At 44.4% G+C, this 18,398-nt stretch overlaps 1 protein-coding gene across 3 annotated transcripts in view; it reads right to left on the reverse strand.

Annotated features, from left to right (window-relative positions):
* The window catches only part of ESPL1 (extra spindle pole bodies like 1, separase), a 370,011-nt gene that overhangs the window by 160,278 nt on the left and 191,335 nt on the right, over positions 1 to 18,398 (reverse strand). For all 3 annotated transcript variants that reach the window (XM_033938043.1, XM_033938045.1, XM_033938044.1), the window contains exon 18: positions 13,304 to 14,439. In XM_033938043.1, coding sequence (XP_033793934.1) covers positions 13,304 to 14,439 — 1,136 coding nt within the window. The remainder of the gene's footprint in view (positions 1 to 13,303; positions 14,440 to 18,398) is intronic.

The raw sequence follows: 18,398 nt of genomic DNA on the forward strand, positions 1-18,398 counted from the left end.
GCGTTGGCAACTTAGGAGAATAAATTTTGTAATACTCTGTGGCCAAAATGGCCATCCCTTCTGGAAAAAACATCCAGACAATAGTGAGAAGTGAAGATATGAACTGAGGACCAGGTAGCAGCTTTGCAGATTTCCTCAATAGGTGTGGATCTGAGGAAAACCACTGAAGCTGCCATGGCTCTGACTTTGTGGGCTGTGACTCGACTCTGTAGTTGTAATCCAGCCTGGGCATAGCAGAAAGAAATACAAGCAGCCATCCAGTTGGAGATGGTACGCTTAGAGATTGGATGTCCCTACTTGTTTGGATCGAAGGAGACAAAAAGTTGAGGAGCAGTTCTGTGTAAGCAGAGATGGAAAAACAAGTAGAAGGTATGGCTCCCTGCTGCTGAGTTGAAGTAGAAGGGAGTACCAAGGTTGTCTCGGCCACCGAGGAGCTATCAGAATCATGGTGGCATGATCATTCAACTTGACAAGTCTTGAGAATGAGAGAGAATGGAGGGAATGCATATAGAAAAAGATTTGTCCATTCCAGTAGGAAAGCATCTGCGATGAGGATGGCATACATTCGGATGGCATACATCCAAGGGTTCTGAAGGAATTAAAGGAGGAGATAGCGGAACTACTGCAGCAAATTTGCAACTTATTCCTGAAAACAGGTGAGATCCCGGAAGATAGCCAACGTTACGCCCATCTTTAAAAAGGGATCAAGAGGTGACCCGGGAAACTACAGGCCGGTGAGCCTGACTTCGGTTCCGGGGAAAATGGCAGAAGCACTGATAAAAGAAAACATCGATCAACATTTTGAAAAACATGAACTACTGATAACCAGCCAGCATGGTTTCTGCAAGGGAAGATTGTGCCTAACGAACTTATTGCACTTCTTCGAAGGGATCAACAAACGGATGGACAAAGGAGACCCCATAGACATCATATATCTAGATTTCCAAAAAGCCTTTGACAAGGTGCCCCATGAACGTCTACTCTGGAAACTGAAGAACCATGGGGTTGAAGGAGACATACATAGATGGATCAGAAACTGGCTGGAGGGTAGAAAACAAAGGGTAGGAGTGAAGGGTCACTACTCCGACTGGAGGAGGGTCACGAGTGGTGTCCCGCAGGGCTTGGTGCTCGGGCCGCTGCTATTTAATATCTTCATAAATGATCTAGAAACAGGGACGAAGTGCGAATTAATAAAATTTGCGGACGACACCAAACTATTTAATGGAGCTCGGACTACAGAGGACTGCGAAGAATTGCAAAGGGACTTGAACAAACTAGAAGAATGGGCGGCGAAATGGCAGATGAAGTTCAACATTGAGAAATGTAAAGTATTACATGTGGGGAGCAGAAACTCGAGGTACAACTATACAATGGGAGGGATGTTATTGAATAAGAGTACCCAGGAAAGAGACTTGGGGGTAATGGTGGACATGACAATGAAGCCGTCGGCACAGTGTGCCGCGGCCGCTAAGAGAGCGAATAGAATGCTTGGTATAATCAAAAAGGGTATTACAGCCAGAACGAAAGAAGTTATCCTGCCGTTGTATCGGGCGATGGTGCGCCCGCATTTGGAGTACTGCGTCCAATATTGGTCGCCATACCTTAGGAAGGATATGGCGTTAGTCGAGAGGGTTCAGAGGAGAGCGACACGTCTGATAAAAGGTATAGAAAACCTGCCATATTCTGAGAGATTGGAGAAGCTGGGTCTCTTTTCCCTGGAGAAGAGGAGACTTAGAGGATCATGAAGGGCATAGAGAGAGTAAAGAGGGACAGATTCTTCAAACTTTCTAATAATAAAAGAACAAGAGGGCATTCGGAAAAGTTGATAGGAGACAGATTCAAAACAAATGCTAGGAAGTTCTTCTTTACCCAACGTCTGGTGGACACCTGGAATGCGCTTCCAGAGGACGTAATAGGGCAGAGTATGGTACTGGGGTTCAAGAAAGGATTGGACAAATTCCTACTGGAAATGGGGATAGAGGGGTATAGATAGAAGATTACTGCACAGGTCCTGGACCTGTTGGGCTGCCGCGTGAGCGGACTGCTGGGCACGATGGACCTCGGGTCTGACCCAGTGGAGGCATTTCTTATGTTCTTAGGAGAATATATCCTGGAGCAGAACTGAGGCAGTTTGTGGTTGTGGGGAGCTGCAAAGAGATCTATCTGAGGTGTTCCCCACTGTGAAAAAATGTGATGAAGAGGCGAGAATTGAGTGTCCATTCGTGAGGATGCAGAAGACAACTCAATTTGTCCGCTAAACAGTTTTAAGCCCCTTGGATGTAGACAGCTTTGAGGAAGGTGTTGGAGGATTGCCGAGTCCCAAACCTTCAGATCTTCTTGACAAAGGGAGGGAGATCCCGTCCCCCCCCTGTTTGTTGACATACTACAAGGCGACTTGATTGTCTGTCCGAATGAGGACTACCTGGTCGTGGAGATGTTGAAAAGCTTTGAGAGCATTGAAGATCGCTGTGAGTTCCAACAGATTGATGCGACACTGACGATCCGTACTGGTCCAGTGGTCTTGAGTATGGAGACCATCGAGATGAGCCCCCCAAGCGTAGGTTGAGGAATCTGTTGTGAGGACCTTTTGATGAGGGGGCGTTTGAAACAGCAAGCCTCTGGAGAGATTGGAAGATAGCACCAACCAGCAGAGAGACTGTCTCAACGAAGGAGAAACTGCAATGTGTTGAGAGAGTGGGCTGCAAGCCTGCATCCACTGAGATGCCAGGGTCCACTGAGGAATTCTGAGGTGAAGTCTGGTATAAGGAGTCACGTGTACTGTGGAGTCCATGTGACCTAGTAGGACCATCATGTGTCTCACTAAGATTGAAGAGCGGGAAGACACTGCATGACAGAGCTAAAGGAGAGCTTCCAGACGTTGTTGCGTAAGGAATGCTCTGAGTTCGATAGTGTCCAGAACAGCTCCGATTAACTGTAGTTTCTGAGAGGGCTGAACTTGGGATTTGGGAAAGTTGATTTTGAATCTCAAGCTTTGTAGGAATCACATAGTCCGTTGGGTCACTACAATAACACCCCGAGATGTGGAATCCTTGATGAGCCAGTTGTCTAGGTAGGGGAACACCTGAAGACCATGGTTCCTTAGAGATGCTGCTACTACCACCAGGCACTTGGTGAATACTATAGGAGATAAAGCCAGGCCAAAGGGTAGCACTCTGTATTGGTAATGCAGATTCCCCACCCTAAATCTGAGATACTGACGGGAGGCCGGATGAATGGGAATATGAGTATATGCCTCCTTGAGATCCAGAGAACATAACCAGTCGTTCTGATCTAGAAAGGGGTAAAGGGATGCCAGGGACAACATGCAAAATTTTTCTTTGACTAAAAATTTGTTGAGAGCCCCGAGATCCAGAATGAGTCGCAGATTGCCCGTCTTCTTCAGAACTAGGAAGTAACGGGAGTAAAATCCCCTGTTTCTGCTGTATCAAAGAAACATAGAAATAGACGGCAGATAAGGAACTGGTTTGATGGCACAGAGACGAAGCAGAACTTGAGCTTCCTGAAGAAGGGCGGTCTGGGATGGATTGGAAGGATACTCTCTTGGAGGAAACTCTGGTGGAACCTGAGTGAAATGAAGAGAGTATCCTTCCCTGATGATTGACAGCACCCAGAAATCGGATGTAATTGTCTCCCATCGGTGATAAAAATGATGGAGACGACCTCCTGTGGAGGAAGAGTGGACAGAGACAGAACGAGTTATGCTCTGCTTTAAACAGTCAAAAAGGCTGAACAGCCTTAGGTGCAGCAGAAGGCAGAGATTTGTTGCTTCTGTTTTTTGGGAGGTGCTCGATTGTAAGGCACCGCCCTCTGAGTATAACGCCTCTGGAAAATTGGAGGAGGGCGTGAAGGTTTCAAAGGAGCTGGCTTAGGCTTTGGTCTGACAATGGAAGCAAAAGATTTTTCATGTTCGATTTCTTGGTGGCTGCCTCTATGGATTCATCAAAGAGGTCATTGCCTGCACAAGGGATGTTAGCCAGGCGGTCCTGAAAATTAGGGTCCATTTCAATAGCACGAAGCCAGGACAAGCGGCGTATTGCTATAGAGAAAGCAGTTGCCCTGGCTGACAATTCAAAGGCATCATAAGAGGATTGAAGAAGATGCAATCTGAGTTGTGACAGAGTAGCAATAACTTCTTGGAATTTGAAGTGCTTCTGTGTATCCAGGAAATTGAGAAACTTTGGAAGTAGGTCAATGAGGAACTTGAGATAAGTAACAAAGTTAAAATTATAATTAAGGACATCATAGCATTCTGATAAAGACGACGTCCAAACTTGTCCATAGTTTTCCCCTCCCTTCCAGCAGGATCTCTTTAAAGAGGACTCCACAAGAAGGGATTGATGAGACAACTGCAAATTCTCAAATCCTTTACAATGTAGAGTTCTATACCTGGAGTCCAATTTTCCTGGAACAGCAGGAATGGTATAAGGAGTCTCCAGGCAGCATGTGAAAGTCTGAGACAAAAGCTTGTGAAGAGGAAGCTTAAGTGACTTTGCAGGAGGTTGAGGGAAATTCATGACATCGAGGTACTCCTTAGAGCAGTGATGGCTAACCTTTTTGAGCCCGAGTGCCCAAACTGCCACACAAAACCAAAGAATTTCCTCAAAGTGCCAGCACATCAATTAAACCTTAATAACAAGATTTTAGTATCTAAAAACTCTTTATAAAGTTGCCTGAACTATGTAACATCATTTTTAAAGGTTGGAATCTTTGTATTGTCAGAGAATCAATTTGATTCACAATCCTTTGGTTTTCATTTCAATTTATTGGCAATTTATAATGTTTTAATGATTTCATTCAATTTAATGAATTTAGGAAGAATTTGATTCAGTTACACAATATATTTTAAATGTATTATTCACATAACATGTCAAATGTATCCTGAGTAAAAAAAAAAAAGATAAACTTCTTAAAACTGTTAACTGTGTCAAGACTCGGTGTGTATTCCCAAAGAGTCTATACATGTTTTTTTGTAAAATTTACAATCAAATTAGAAAATAGTTAAATCATTACATTTCTAATAATATGATGTAAAGAAAACAAAAGAGCTTTCAATTAAACCAACCGTTTTTATTGGAAATTCCAGATTGGAATACAACAGGGCCATGTAAAGTCCCTTTTTTTAAATAACATCTTTAAATAATATTTAAATAACTTAGAAAGTGTCTTAACTGAAAACTGAAAACACTGCTTCATGTAAACATATGCATTGAGCATGCTCTGAAAAAAATTAATGTGATTTTTGTTGTTGCATGCATGCTGATAACTTGTCAATCCTTGGCTCATAGTGCGTTAATTTCAGAGCAACACATGCAGCACTCATGTCATCCGTTAATCTGTTTCTAGCATCAGATTTTATATGATTCAAAGCCGAAAACAGCTGCTCACAAGCATAGAATGACCCAAACAAAGTAAGAAGAGCAATCCCAAGTGCTTTCATGGACTTAAAATTGTCTGGCAGAGAATTCCACGCTTTTAGGATTTCATTTTCAGAACTGCTAACAGTGATTTCATTTGTCACCCTTTCACACTCAATACGTTCAAGAGCCGCACGCAGGTCATTGAATTTACTTTTCCAGATAGAGCTTTCTTGAAATTCCAGTAGCTCCATTTCCAAATTTTGAATATCCAACCACTGTAAGCAGGAAAGATCAAGATCTTCAAATGTGGACTTTTCTGGGGAAGTTATAAATGAAAGGGTTGTCTCCATCTTACGGAACTGAGAAAATATTTTACTAAAATTCTCCTTTGATTCGGCTACAATGGTGGAATATGCTTTGTGGATTTCCTGGTGTTTTTTATGACTGTCCACAAATGTTGTAGAATTATCCAAATGTATTTTTAGGTTGGGAAAATATTTTAGCTGTCCACTCTCAAGGTCTTTTTCAAAAACATGCAATTTTCTCTCAAAAGCTTTGATGTCACTAAACATGCTTTCTGCTGTTTTTCCCATGCCTTGTAATTTTTTGTTTAGTACATTAAAGTGGTTAGTAAAATCTGTAAAGAACATGAGGTTGTGTGGTTTTGCAGCATTTACAGACTTGGAGCAATGGTATGATTGTTTCACTTTTGACCATTTGCCATTTAAAGACTACTTGCTACCCAAAGACTTCTAAGACTCCTGATGCAGGCCGGATGGCCGAAACGTGATCATGTTGAGTCATTGAGTTGCTTTGGATGTACGATTTAGTTTTGGATTAATAAAGACCATTGGATTTATCAGATGAGTTGAAAGACACTGTTTTTGTGCACCATCTTGATTGGACATTTCCACTTTGCCCTTGCTTCTACAGCAGGGGTGCCCACACTTTTTGGGCTTGCGAGCTACTTTTAAAATGACCAAGTCAAAATGATCTACCAACAATAAAATTTAAAAAAAAAAACCACAAAGCACACTGTATGCAGAGAAAATGTTAATTATCATTTATATTCCGTGGGTTTTCAAAGAGGTCAAGTCAGACGATTCTATGCAATGCCACTTCAGGAACAACTATACAAAAATAGACAAATATACCCCCTCCCTTTTTACTAAATCGCAATAGCAGTTTTTAGAGCAGGGAGATGCACTGAATGCCCTGTGCTGCTCTCGATGCTCATAGGCTCCCTGCGCTAAAAACCGCTATTGCAGATATAAATTCTCTAAACAGACACATTTTGATCACATAAATAAAATCATTTTTCCTATCTTTTTGTCTGGTGATTTCATGAGTCTGTTTGCACTTCCTTCTTCTGACTATAAATCCAATATTTTTTCTTTCTGCCCCTCCCCTTTTCTTTCTGTCTCTTTCTTTCTCTCTCCCCCCGCCCCCCCCCAAGCCATCGCGCCAATTTCTCCTCTTCCCCGATTCTTTCCCTACCCCCTAAGCCACCATGCCGATTTCTCCCTGCTTCCATGAGCCAGGCCAGGAATGTACAAGCGCCGGACTCACAAGACTTCACCTCTGATGTCAATTCTAACGACGGAGAGGAAGTTCCAAGCCAGCCAGGCAGCAATTGGCTGGCCCAGAACTTCCTCTCTGACGTCAGAATTGACGTCGGATGTGAAGTCTTGTGAGTCCGGCGCTTCTACGCGCCTGCCCTGGCTCAGGGAGGCAGGAAGAAAAAGATTGCCAAGGCAATGCGATCGACTCACATTGCCTTTGCGATCTACTGGTCGATTGCACTCGACCATTTGGGCACCCCTGCTGTTATGGTATCCTGTCCTTACCTGAGGAAAGGGGTTTAGTCCCCAAAAAACTGCCTTATTTCTATTTCCTATTTATAAACTTTAATCAATAGATACAATACTACTTGATTCTACGTAAAGCAACAAAACAATTTTTTCTACCTTTTGTCGTTTTTGCTTTAATCATCTTGTCTTCACTCTTCTTTCTAGCCAGCATCTGTCCGCTCTGAATTCCATACAGCATCAGCCCCTTCCATCCACTGTCTGCCCTCTCCCCATTCCATATGGCATCTTCCCTCTTTTTATGCTCCTTCAATAAACTGTCTATCCTGTGCCCCTTCTCTTCTCCTTTGTACATGATTGATTTCAGCTCTGCCACCTCTCCATTTTTCTCTCTCTGTCACCATCCCGTCCCCTATGCTCTGGCATCTCTCTCTTCTCCTTTCTTTCCTTCGCACCCCATAGTCTGGTATCTTCCCTTCCCCGATTCTCTAGCATCTCACTCCTTTCCTTTTCTTCCATCTCTCCCTCCCCCTCCATGCTCTGTCTTCTCCTCCTTCCTTTCCCCCTTCCTTTTCCCTTGGTCTGGCATACTTTCATCCTTCCCTCCATGCCCTGGCATCTCTTCCTCCTTCCCTCCCTTCCCTCCAATCCCTGGCATCTCATTCCATTCCCTCCCTCATCTTCTTTCTCCCTCCAGTTGGGTGCAGCAAGTCTTTCCCCCTCTGCTCCCTTTCCTCCTTCTGTCACCCATGACCTGGCGTCATGAACTTCTTCAGGCAGCAGCATTCACAATTTGCTGCTGTTGCCAGCTTCGAGCCTTCTTCTCTGTCGGGTCCTGCCTTCATGGAAACAGAAGTAGGCAGGATCCGGCGGAGAGGAAGGCCTGAAGCTGGCAACAGCAGTGAATTGTAAATGCTGATGCTAGCCGAAGAAGTTCATGACGCCAGGTCGAACACCCGGGGCAGACTGCTACTCTCCCCCCCACGACCCTCCTAACTCTCCCTCCCTCCCATCACAAGACTCTAAACAGCACTGCTCTACTCTAAGCAGGCTGCTTCAGGACTTTCTCCTGCCGTGATTCCCTCTGGCACGTCACTGATGAGGGAAGGAGGGAGAGATAGGAGGGTCGGATCGGGTTGGGGTTCGCCCGGGATGATGATGAGGCTGCTGCTACTGCCAGCGAATCCAGCAAGGGTGAGGCCCCAAAGCACAGCACTGGCAGGCCCCCCTGACTATTTCGGGCCCTAGGCCTGTGCCTACAGGGCCTATCCTTTAATCTGGCCCTGCTTCCCCCCCCATATGCCCTGACATCTCTCTCTTCCACTCCATGGTGTGGTATCTCCTTTCCCTCCATCCCATGGTCTTTGCATCTCTTTCTTCCTTTTCCTGATCTTCCTTCTCCCTCCTTCCCTCTCTCTCCCCAATTGGGTACAGCAGTATTTCTGTTCCCCCTCCCCCCACTGAGTACAGCAGTATCATCAGCATTTCTCTTATCCCCCCCCCCAATTGGGTACAACAGAAGCAGCATTTCCCTTCCTTCTCCCCCCTAATTGGGTGCAGTAGCATTACTCCTCCCATTACCCCCCCCCCCCCCCCCGTCTCACACACCCGGCAGATTCGCTACAGACAAAGGCAAGTTGCAAGTTTCCCTTGGTCGCTGACCTATCTCCCAAAGGGCAGCGACAGAGGGAAGTTTACAACTTGCTGCTCTTGCTTACTTCGGGCCTTTCTCGTTGCTGGGTCCTGCCTTCACGGAAACAGAAAGTAGGCAGGACCCGGCAGCGAGAAAGGCCCGAAGTAAGCAAGAGCAAGTAAGCTTCCCTCCGTGGCTGGCCTATCTCCTGCATGCTCCGGGGCTCTAATGGTCTGTGCCGGCTTCTCTTCTCTACCCCCCCCCCCCCCACGTAACTTCCGGTTTCGGAGGGAAGCCGGGTTCGAGTCGCTTGCTGGGGTTTTTTTTTTGTTTAAAGTCCGGCGGGTTTTTCGGCGGCTCTTCAGGCTGCGCATTAAGCAGTGGCGGCAGCAGGATTTGGCAGATGACAGCCGGGCGGGCATCTAAATTTGCTGGGCGTTGCGCCCGGCTGAAAAGCGCTGGGGAGAACACTGGGGAGCCCGGGCCTCCTGTCAGCTCCGGGCCCCTGAATGCAGGACTGATGGCGGCCCTGTCGGTCGGGTTAGCGCCACAAAAGTAAGGGGACCTGGCCGGCTGTGCTGCACACGGGGCAGGGCGGACCGCCCCCCTCCCTTGGTAGCCGCGAGGCTACTCCTCCTTACCTACCCTGCCTGCAGTACAGAGCCGAACGTAAGTCTTCCCGACGTCAGCCCTCCCTCCCTCCGACGTCAGCGCTGACGTCGGGAAGACTTCCGTTCGGCTCTGTGCTGCAAGCAGAGCAGGTAGGGAGAAAAGCCGCGCGACTTAGTACATCCAGCCCCGTTCCCGTGCAGCTCTCTATTGCGGACCTTCCCGCGTGCCAGCTGCAAGGCCTTCGCGTGCCACAGCTGGCACGCGTGCCATAGGTTCGCCATCGCTGCCTTAGAGTATTTAGAGCCAGCATCTAAATGAAGTTCCAGTCATCAGCCATCTGTCGAAGAAAAGCAGAAAAAAAGACAGCTGATTCACCAAGGCCTTGCCTCGAGAGGGACTCGATGACCCAGAGGCGGCCTGGATCGGAGGCGAAGCCTCTCCGGAGAAATGACCATCAAAGGAATATGGAGACTTGGATGAGGCGATGGAAGCAGCTGAGTCCTCGAGGTCTGGATGCGGAGACCTCGATCGAGGAGTTGGTAGTCTGGAATGAGGCCTAGATGAAGAAGGTGCTCTTTGGAAGAAGACCTATGCCTGGATGGATGCCTCGATGAAGGCCTCGATCGATGACGAAAGTGGTGTGTGGAAGCAGGTATCGCGGATCGAGGAGACTTCGCCCTAGAGGTGGAAGTAGGCAATTCTACAGATGAATTTATATAGCTAGAAGCAGTAGATCAAAACTCAGGAGGTTTGATGGAGGAATCTCGAAACACTCTCAAAGACTCTGCTCCTTGAATGGAGTGTGAGGATTCCTGTCGAGGCACTCGCAAAGAATCTACTCCTTGCATAGATGCCAGACCTTGCATAGATCCCAGACACTTTCAAAGGATCTGCTCCTTGCATAGATGCCAGACCAGACACTCGCAAAGGATCTGCTCCTTGCATAGAGTGTAAAGTTTCAGCTTGAGGCATAGGTAGAGGATCGACCTCACGGGAAACTGCTGATTGCCCAGGCTGGATTAGAGAAGACAGCATCAGCCCAAACTTGGTCAGTAACTGGACAAACTGCTGCTCTAACATGGTCTGGAGGGAAGCCGGCAAAGATGGATCCACGTCTTGAAACCGGACCACGTGCTGCGGCTATAGGCTCCAAAGTGGCAGTGGAGATGTGCTTCGACTTAGAAGTCTTGGAAAGCTTGGGACCACCACCGGAACCTTCTGCTTAGGTATCTGACCTGAGGGAAGCTCAGGGGAAGACACAGCAGGTTTACTTGAGGTCAGAGACATCCCAAACGAGGCAGGTCTGATGAGGCTCGAGGTTGGAGTGGTGGAAGCAGGAGGACCCTCGGTAGAAGATGGGACCGAGGCCGTGCTTGAGGTCAAAGATGTGACTGAAGAGTCCATCCCGAACAGTTTCTCCACTAAAATCCGACAACACTTAAGGGCCTTTGGTTGAAGAGTAGCACAGAGCTTGCACAACTTAGGATTATGGTCAGGCCTGAGGCACTTGACCACCAATGGTGTGGGTCTGTGAGTGAAATCGCACGCTGCCACTAGCTATACTTCATGAAGCCTGTTGCTGGTCGGGACATAGGAGGAAAAATGGACGCAGCGAAGTCGAAGCCCGCAGGCTGCAGCCAAGCAGCCTGCCTTGCCAGTCGAACAAAGAAAAAAATAAAGTCTTTGGTTTTGTTTTTTAAACTGAAAGAAAAGAAACAGCGATTCGCAAAATTTAGTTTTTCTGTATTTAGTTTTAATTTAAAAGCAGTCATCCAGAGTTCAATCTGATTTAAAATGATTGCTTTTTTTAAATTCTTTATTCATTTTTACATATTACAAGTGTATCAGATGAAATCATTCGAATTTGTATATATACACTTGATTAACTTTCATATAACACTTTAAATATAACATTTCAGTCAATCAGTACCTATGTTCTATAATATCTTGAATATTATATACTACATCTAATATCTAAAGAATTAATATTAGGATAGAAAACCCTCCCATCCCCTCCGTCCCTCTACAGAAATTCTATCTACAATATATCAAAATTATTAACACATTCATATACATTATAGTATTAATAAATATTACCCACCCACAACCCCTCGTGCCAAATATCTTACTTTGGGAAAATGTTATTACTCATTGCAAAAATCTGTTAATGATCCCCATATTTTCTGAAACTTATCAAAATATCCTCTCTGTGTTGCTATTGTACGCTCCATTTTATATATATGACATACAGAATTCCACCAAAAGTTGTAATTTAATCTGTCATAATTTTTCCAATTATATGTAATCTGTTGAATGGCTACTCCAGTCAATATAAATAAAAGTTTGTTATTATTTGACGAAATTTGACTCTTTGCTCTCATTGCCATGCCAAATAAAATAGTATCATATGTCAAGGCCTCCGGATTATTTAACATCCTATTTATTTGAGGCCAAATTGATTTCCAAAATAATAATATAAATGGACAATAGAATAAAAGGTGATCTAATGTCCCAGCCTCAAGATGACAGTGCTAACATCTATTAGACTTAGAGCTATCTAATTTTTGTAAACGAACAGGGGCCCAAAAAGCTCTATGCAAAAGAACCATGTTTGTCTCATAGATGCAGATACTGTACATCTCATCCTACAAGACCAAAGTCGTGGCCATTGAGATGCATTAATTTGATGCTTAATCTCAATACTCTAAGGCCCTGATTCTACGTAGTGCGTCCCGATTTTAGGCAGCTGTAGGCGTCCTACAGCTGTCTAATCAGCCAATCGGGATGCATGTTTCTTTAAAAAAAATGCTCCCCAGGCAGGCTTTCTATATTGAAGGCGAAGCCCGCAAGACACCTAAGCTCGCTTAAGGGCCTTAGGCGAACCTAGGGTGCCCAATCCCTCCTGCTATAAGTATACCGACCACCACCCCCCCCCCCCCCCGACACTACCGATCGCTGCCAGGAGGGTGCCCAATCCCTCCTGCCAGAATATGCACCCCCTCCGCACCCCCCCCCCCATGCTAATAGCCCTCAAACCTCCCCCCAACCAAACTAACCTTTCCTTGTTGGCCAGACGGGACTTGCCCGTCTAGCCGGCAGGCCCGTCTCATCGAAATGAGGCGGGTCCGCTCCATTCCGGCACATCCTTCCGAAGCCTAAGGCCTGATTGGCCCAGGCTCTAGAAGCCTGGACCAATCAGGCCTTAGGCATAGCGGGTCCGCCCATCCCCACTAAATCTAAGGCCTGATTGGCCCAGGCGCCTTAGGCGCCTTAGAGGAGGGACCCCGCTCGAGACCTGTCGGGTTTGACACCCCCGAGGTCAGACGGACTACCCAAACAAGGCCCACCCAAGCTCAATCCAGCCAAAAACAGGGACGAAAAACCCCTAAACAAATTCCAACAGCCCTACCAAGGGAGATGAGTACAATTCACTCAACACCTGCTGGAGACTGAAAGAAGACTGATAGGAATAGGGGAAGGTATCTCTTATGTACTATTTCACAGTTTTGTTTTCAGTCTCCACCTGCTGGTCATGATTGGGATATATACCCACTTATCAGATTTAACCTCTACCGGTCTGGAGAGTGCTAAAGAATTTTAGATATTTAGAAAGTCAGCAGGAAACTGGCAGACCAATAGTCAGTGCCCAAGAGCAGCTGCAGACCTGTGTTCAGTCACTCCAAATTCACACATAGTCTGGAGGAAAAGAATGAACCAAAATTTTTTAAAGCCCTGGCTCCTAAAAACATCTGCAGGGATTTAAAATTTTCAACCCCTGCTCAGGGTAAATCTTTGTAGCACAGTACTTTTCAAAAGGACCTAACATAAAACCAAAGACATCCATGAAATTATTTTCATCAACTGAAGTTTACCTTTAACCGGGATTTGACCTTCCTAGTTTTCTTAAGGATTTTGGGTAGTTCTTGCTTCACATTTGGAGGGGACATTTCATTGAAAACCATGAAAGATGTCTTGGATTTTGGTCCTACTAGTACTGCACTAGTGAGGGTATGGCCATCATGGACTGGGGTAGCAGGAATTGGCGTTTGAACAGCTTTGATCACAATGGGTGGAATCTTTGTTTCAGAGTCATCCATGGAAAATACATCTCCAAAGCTTGGTAGTCGGAGCTTCATTTGTGAGGTCTTTTTCTGGAAAGAAACCGATCTGCTTTTTGAGCTGAGAGAAACATTTTTTTCCATTTTGGTCTCAGCTTTCCTAGTCTGCTTGTTCAAGGTGTTTACCTTCACGTTAGTGGTTGCAGCAATGGTAGATAACAGTGGCTTCCATGACCAGGCCTGTGAGAAGTCCATCATGCTACCCCCATGTTTAGCAGCCAAGTCGTACATCAAAGCCACAGCTTTATAAAACAGCAGACTAGCCTTTCTGTACTCCAGTCTATAACCACAGATTGCCTTAGATTCAATGAAGTTCAAGCCAGCTTGGATATAATCCATTCTCTTCTCAGTAAGGATGTCCAAACTCAAGGAGGAAAGTGTAACATATAACTGAGCCATGATATCATCTGCAATTCCCACAATGCAAAGCTTCTGGATCCAGGCTGTCTTGCTTCCATCTGTGTGTTCATGTGAGCAACAGTCCTGAAGAACATTGGAGAAGTGTGATGTGAAAGCAGTACAACGTTCCAAGGCAGACCGGAGGAGATTAAAACCCTCTGTCTGGCTCCCAGATGCAACCTGAACCTCTGCAAACGCTACCATCCAGCGAATACAGAGCACAGAGAGTACAATGTCTGAACAGAAAGAACAAGAACATGTAGGATGATGGGACAAGAAATTTGGGCGATTCTTCAATTTTGACTTTAGGACTGGAGATGCAGACAGATCTTTTTCTGTACTGACTGTATCAACAAATGCGAGGTCTGGCCCCTTTAAAAATATATGTTCTTCTGGAGAGACAGTACCATCTTTCACCTTCTTCCCAGAAGATTTCCCTTTCCTGAGTGTAATCTTCATTTCCCCTTTCAGGCCTTCCTTTGTGCTGAAATCTAAGACAAAAGAATGCTAGTTAGCTTTTTTTAAAAAAATCTTTATTAATTTTTACATTTTACAAGTGCTTCAGAAAATAACAATTGAACTTATGCTATATCACTTGACTATCTATCATTATCAATTTAAATTAGTAATATTAAACTCTTCCCTCCCAACCCTACTATTGCATACGTGAGTACAAAATCATATATATTACCATTCCTGGTAATCCAAACTTTTAATATAAAAGTAAAATTTCCTCCCCCTACTCCACACTTTGCAATTGTATCAATAAGGGAAAAATGATATTTACTCCTTGCAGTATTCTGTTAATGGTCCCCAACCTCCTGAAATTTATTGAAATTTCCTTTTTGCGTGGCTAACATTCTTTCCATCTTGTATATATGGCACAATGAATTCCACCAGAAACTAATTTAATCTACTCCAGTTTTTCCAGTTAAATGTTATCTGTTGTATGTCATAAGTAATAGCTTATTATTTTTTGCAGAAATTTGGCTTTTCTTCCTCATTGATAAACCAAATAATATAGTATCATATGATAAAGCCACCGGGTTTTCTAATAAACAATTTATTTGGCCCCATATCGATTTCCAAAAAGTCGAAATAAATGGACAATAGAATAATAAATGATCTAAAGTCCCTGCTTCGAGATGACAATGCCAACATCTATTAGATTTAGAGCCATCTAATTTTTGTAAACGAACAGGGGTCCAGAGTGCTCTATATAACAGAAAAAACCAAGTTTGTCTCATAGATGCCAACATTGTACATCTCATCCTCCAAGACCAAATTCGTGGCCATTGAGACACAGTAATTTGATGCTTTATCTCAATGCTCCAAATGTCCCTAAGACCAGTCTTTGGTTTTTGTTTTTTTTCCAATTCTTTATTCATTTTATCATCTTACAAGTAGTACACAATATTACATCATAAAAAATAAACACATCACTTGAATTTCTTACTAATATCATCCTAAATATATAAATTAATTCCTCCCCACCCACCCTTCCCTTAAATATTTCAATCAAAAATATCATATAAATATTATAAACTTATTTAATAAATAACCTTTAAAAATAAATTTATACCATTCTCCCACCCCCACCCCCTTCGGGACAGCTAGGGAAATCCAAAGTACCATTTTTATTTATTTTATTTGTATTTTTAATCTATCTTCATTGTAAACCGCTTTGAACCTCACGGTATAGCGGTATATAAGAAATAAAATAATTAAAAATATATATATATATAAGAACATAAGAACATAAGCAGTGCCTCCGCCGGGTCAGACCATAGGTCCATCTAGCCCAGCAGTCCGCTCCCGCGGCGGCCCAAACAGGTCATGACCTGTCTAAATCATCAGAAGGGGCCCCCATGCCACCTTGGTTTCCTGATGAGTCTTATCTTCCCATCGAAGTCCTAGCCCTCCGGTCTTACACATGCACAACCTAGTTGGGTTTCTATACTTTCTCAGTATCCCACGATCCCTTTATCCCCCAGGAATCTGTCCAGTCTCTGTTTGAATCCCTGTACCGTACTCTGCCCGATCACTTCCTCCGGTAGCGCATTCCAAGTGTCCACGACCCTTTGGGTGAAGAAAAACTTCCTTGCATTTGTTTTGAACCTATCTCCCTTGAGTTTCTCCGAATGCCCCCTCGTACCTGTTGTCCCCTTCAGCCTGAAGAATCTGTCCCTATCCACCCTCTCTATGCCCCTCATGATCTTGTAGGTCTCTATCATATCACCCCTGAGCCTCCTTTTTTCCAGAGAGAAGAGCCCCAGCCTGTCCAACCTCTCGGCGTATGGGCAGTGTTCCAGCCCTCTTACCAGTTTCGTTGCTCTCCTTTGGACTCTCTCAAGTACCGCCATGTCTTTCTTGAGGTATGGCGACCAATATTGAACGCAGTATTCCAGATGAGGACGCACCATCGATCGGTACAATGGCATGATGACTTCCCGCGTCCTGGTTGTTATGCCCCTCTTTATGATGCCCAGCATCCTGTTGGCTTTTTTCGAGGCCGCTGCGCACTGTGCAGATGGCTTCAGTGATGCATCCACCAACACACCCAAGTCTCTCTCAAGACTGCTTTCTCCCAACAATGCCCCCCCCCCTTTTGTAGTTGAACAACGGGTTCTTTTTCCCTATATGCATGACCTTACATTTTTTCACGTTAAAGCGCATTTGCCATTTGTTTGCCCAGTCTTCCAGCTTGTCTAGGTCCCTTTGCAGGTCCTCACACTCCTCCCTGGAGCTAACTCTGCCGCACAGTTTGGTATCATCTGCAAATTTTATAACCTCGCACTTTGCCTCCTTTTCCAGGTCATTGATAAATATGTTGAAGAGTAACAGCCCCAGCACCGATCCCTGTGGTAGTGATATATATATAGTATATACAGTGGTGCCTCGCATAACGGACGCCTCGTACAGCGAACGCTGCGCATAACGAACTTTTTGTCTTGCTCCCTATAACGAACTTCGTTTCACACAACGAAGTCGCCCGAGGGGCCCGGGGGGGGGGGGCGGAACTACTCTCGCCGCTTCCTAATGTGAGCCGGGAACAGCAGCACCCTCCTGTCTGAATGCAGTGTTCCATCATCTCCCTCCACCTTACCTTAGATGCCGAGTTTTCCGGCTTTCTTTTTCGGCCAGCCACACACTTTCAAAGAGCAGCACATGCGCGCATGCTCTGTTGTTCAATCTTCTCCTCTGACGCAACCGGAAACCGGAAGTTGCAGGAGAGGAGAACATTGATCAACTTCAGCAGCTGCGCGTGCACAGCTTTTTGAAAGCGTGCGGCTGGGTGAAAAAGAAAGCTGGCAAACTCTGCATATAAGGTGAGGTGGAGGGAGGGAAATGTAGGGCTGCAGAACGAATTATTTTGTTTTACATGTATTCTTATGGGAAAACGCGTTTCACACAACGAACGTTTCACATAACAAACTTGCTCCTGGAACGGATTAAGTTCGTTGTGTGAGGCACCACTGTATATATACTATATATATATATATACTATCAGTGAAAAATGATGTCTAATCATTACAATAATTTGCCAATGAACCACAGATCTTTCTAAAATTGTTATAATTCCCATTCTGCAAAGCAATTACTCTTTCCATTTTATAAATGTGGCATAATGAATTCCACCAGAATGTATAATTAAGATTGTTATAATTTTTCCAGTTACTAGTGATATGTTGCATGGCAACTCCTGTCATTATCAATAAAAGTTTATTACTTGATGATATTTGACTTTGTTCTCATAAACATGATGTCCTTTGAGCAGAGTTTTGGTTCTACCCTGCCCATAGGTGCACTGACATGATGATAATTGTACAAATATTTCCCATAAAATATTTTTTATTCAAAGTTTACAGACAGTTCTGTTTCAAGGCATTCATTTGTACAATAGAGGATCAAGTCAGAGAGTGTAAATGCAACTTCCCTGACTTAACACCCTCAAAATTCTGTTCTGCTAGCTTCACTTAAATATACCTAATACATGATGACATTTTACTGCCTGCATATAATTGATCATGAATACTTGATACCATATAAGGCGCTTGTATGCATATTGGGGGAGTGTCTGTCCCCCTCACACAAAGATTCCTAAAAGTTACATTTTAATATTAGCTTATCTAATAAAGAAAAGGTACAGAAGAAACCAGGAAAAAGTATTACAATATACTTAGAGGAAAAATTATCCATGCATACAGCTTTAAATCATTTCTCCTTAAAAGTCAAACTACTTGACAAAAACTGAAGCAGAAAGAGACTTAGGGGTGATTGTCAGGGAAGACATGAAGTCTGCAAATCAAGTTGAGCAAGCTTCATCCAAAGCAAGGCAAATCATAGGTTGCATACGCAGGAGTTTCGTCAGCAGTAGACCTGAAGTCATTATGCCACTGTATAGATCCATGGCGAGACAGCACCTGGAGTACTGTGTGCAATTTTGGAG

Source organism: Geotrypetes seraphini, chromosome 3 (genome assembly GCF_902459505.1).
Source record: "Geotrypetes seraphini chromosome 3, aGeoSer1.1, whole genome shotgun sequence".
Lineage (NCBI taxonomy): Eukaryota > Metazoa > Chordata > Amphibia > Gymnophiona > Dermophiidae > Geotrypetes > Geotrypetes seraphini.